This window comes from Nannospalax galili, unplaced genomic scaffold (assembly GCF_000622305.1).
Source record: "Nannospalax galili isolate Female #2095 unplaced genomic scaffold, S.galili_v1.0 scaffold95, whole genome shotgun sequence".
NCBI classification, from domain to species: domain Eukaryota; kingdom Metazoa; phylum Chordata; class Mammalia; order Rodentia; family Spalacidae; genus Nannospalax; species Nannospalax galili.
Genome location: NW_008342393.1, coordinates 11,519,134 through 11,522,242, shown reverse-complemented (window position 1 = coordinate 11,522,242; position 3,109 = coordinate 11,519,134). Strand labels below are relative to the sequence as shown.

Sequence of the window (3,109 nt, the reverse complement as noted above, 5' to 3'; positions counted from 1 at the left end):
GCTAGAGAGACAGTGGTAAGAGTACATACTGCTCTTGCAGAGGATCTGAGTTCCCATTATTGGGAGGCTCACAACTTCCTCTAACTCCAGCTCCAGAGGATCCAACACCCTCTTCTGCACTCCCAAGGCAACTGTACTCCCAAGTGCACATACATACATAATTAAAGCTAAAAATATATTAAAAATTAAAAAGCTTTTAAATTACACTTGTTTATTTTGTTTTATATGTGTATGTGTGTGGGTACACACATGTCATGGCTCATGTGTGGAGGTCAGAGGACAACTTGTGGGAGCTGATTCTTCCCTTCTATCATGTGGGCTCCAGGGACTCAACTCAGGTTGTCAGGCTTGTAACAAACCCCTTTATTTGCCGATCTACCCCACTGTTCCCAAATGGCAAGTCATTTGGGATATGCTTGGATATTTACACTAAAAAAATTCCCACTAGTTGTCCCTCTGACTTCCATACATGTGCCATGGCCCCACAAAATAAATACAAAAAAAATCATTTATAAGGTTGTTCATTCCACTGCTGTTATCACATTAGTACAAAATATGTTGAGGGGCTGGAGAGACAGCTCAGCAGTTAAGAGGACTGGCTGCTCTTGCAGAGGACCTGGTTTTGAGTCCCTGCACCTACATGGCAGTTAACAACCTCCAGTCCCAGGGGAATTCAATGTCCTCCTCTGACCTCTGTGGGCACTGCACAACACGGGTGCACTTACACATAGGCAACCAAAACACTAATACACATAAAAATAAAAATAAAAAAATATTTTTAAAAAACGAGTTGAAAATCTGGTCTCTCAACAACTTTCATTGATTTTTCTAATTTTGGTTTTCTAAAGCAATCGAAAACATACATTCTTCCACATAACTGCTGTGTTCAACACCTGAAACATTATACAAATTGAGTATCTCGTATCTGAAATGCTTGGAACCAGAAGTGGTTCTTTTTTTAATGTGTATGCGTGTATTGCCTGCATGCAGGAAAGTGCACTCATGTTGTGCAGTGCCCACGGAGGTCAGAAGAGGCTGTCGGATCCCCTGGGACTGGAGTTACAGATAGTCGTTAGCTGCCATGTGGGTGCTGAGATTCGAACCTGGGTCTTCTGCGAGAACAACCAGTGTTAACTGCTGAGCATCTCTCCAGCCTCCAGAAGTGTTTCTTATTTTGGAATACTTGCACATACATAATGAGGTACTCGGAGACAGGACCCAAGTCTAAATATGAAGCTTATCATGTTTCATTGGCACCTTCATACACTGCACAAAGGTAATTTTACATGACATATGTGGCATGACTTTTTTTTTTCCCCTCTTTTGAGACAGGGTCTCCCTGTAGCCCTAGCTGGCCTGGAACTTGCTATGGAGACCAGGCTGGCCTTGAATTTTCAGAGATCTGCCTGCCTCTGACTCCCAAGTGCTGGGATTAAAGGCGTGCGCCACCACACCCCATTACATAAAGACATTTCATATCCCTTCATCTTTTCTTTTACTCCTGACTTTTCTCAAATGCATAGAATTAACTATCTTATATACTGACTTTTAGTAAATAAATTTGTAAGAAAAATAAAATATCGCTTCATAGTCTGTTTTTTTGTCTTTACGCATCTGGTTAATGGACGTTAAATAGCCTGGTGGAATGATGAGACTTTTGAATTCTCCAAAATCACACTTTTCATTCTTTAAGCTACTTTTCATGCATTCATCATGTACTGTTTTCTGACTCCAAATGCACCTGAGGAAAGAAGAAACAGCCATTAATTTTAAATCACAATCTCATTGATCCACAAAATTCAAATAGAAATTCCATCACTAGAATCTGGCATATTAAAATTATGTAACTGTATTTGAACAGTGAAAGTTGAGCTATAAGGCTTGAACATTATTTGGCAGCTTAATCTAACGGCAGTTCCTTTTATTTATTTTTAGACAAGGTCTCATTTATCCCAGGTTGGCCTCAAGCTATGTAGCTGAAGATGACCCTGAATTTTTTGATCCTTCTACTTCCACCTCCTGAATGCTAGGATTATAGATGTGTGCTACCATGCTGGTTTTATGTGGTGCTGGGATTACATAGGGTAGACAAGCACTCTAGTAACTGACTAGCAGAGGTTCTTAAAGTGTGGTATAGAGCCCAAGATCCTTTCACGGTACCTGTGAAGTTAAAAATCAATTTTTTGTTTTGTTTTTTGAGACAGGGTCTCTTCCCTGTAGCCCCAGCTGACCTGGAATTCACTATGTAGAAAACTTCGCCTTGATTTCACAGAGATCAGCCTGCCTCGTTTCAAGTGCTGGGATTAAAGGCATGTGCCACAACAAGTGGTGTTAAAAATCAATTAGAAAGTATTTATGGGGCTGGAGAGATGGCTCAGAGGTTAAGAGCACTGGCACCTCTTGCAGAGGACCCGGATTTGGTTCCCAGCACTCACATGGCGGCTTACAACCATCCATAAACTCCAGTTTTCCAGGGGAGCTTATGCCTTCTTCTGACCTCTGTAGGCATTGCACAACATGGGTACACTTACATACATGCAAGCAATACATTCATACACATTAAGAAAAAAACTAAAAATTTTATTTACTCACTATGTATACTTTTGTGAACTTATAGGCACCATGTGTGTGCAGGTAGGTGCCTGTGGAGGGTCAGAGGGGGTTGGATTTCCTGAAATGGAGTAACAGGTGGTTGTGAACCCTTCATGTGGTACTGAGAATTAAACCTGGGTTCTCTGCAAGAGCAGTAAGTGTTCTTAACCACTGAGCCATCCTTCTAAGCTCCTGGTTAAACTCATTTTAGTAATAATACTAAAAAGTTATTGTACTCCATTCTCTCAAAAGTGTTCAGTGGGCTTTTCCAGAAACTGTATGACAGGAACTACCACAACAGACTGAATGCAGCAGCAGACAGGAGAATCTAACCACCTTCTTTATTATTTTTATTTTATGTGTATGGGTGTATTGCCTGCATGTGTGTAAGGGCACCTGTGTCGTGCAATGCCTGCAGAGGTCAGAAGAGGGTGTTGGATCCCTTGGAACTGAGAGTTACAGACGGTTATTAGCCACCATGTGTGTGCTGGGAACCAAACTCGGGTCCTCTGCAAGA

At 41.3% G+C, this 3,109-nt stretch overlaps 1 protein-coding gene across 1 annotated transcript in view; it reads right to left on the bottom strand.

Moving 5' to 3' along the window:
* Positions 1-1,427: 1,427 nt before the first annotated feature.
* Positions 1,428-3,109, bottom strand: part of Dgke (diacylglycerol kinase epsilon) — a 15,169-nt gene continuing 13,487 nt past the window's right edge. The window contains exon 2 of the mRNA XM_008838455.3: positions 1,428-1,741. Within this exon, the coding sequence (XP_008836677.1) occupies positions 1,549-1,741 (193 nt within the window). The 3' untranslated portion in view covers positions 1,428-1,548. The remainder of the gene's footprint in view (positions 1,742-3,109) is intronic.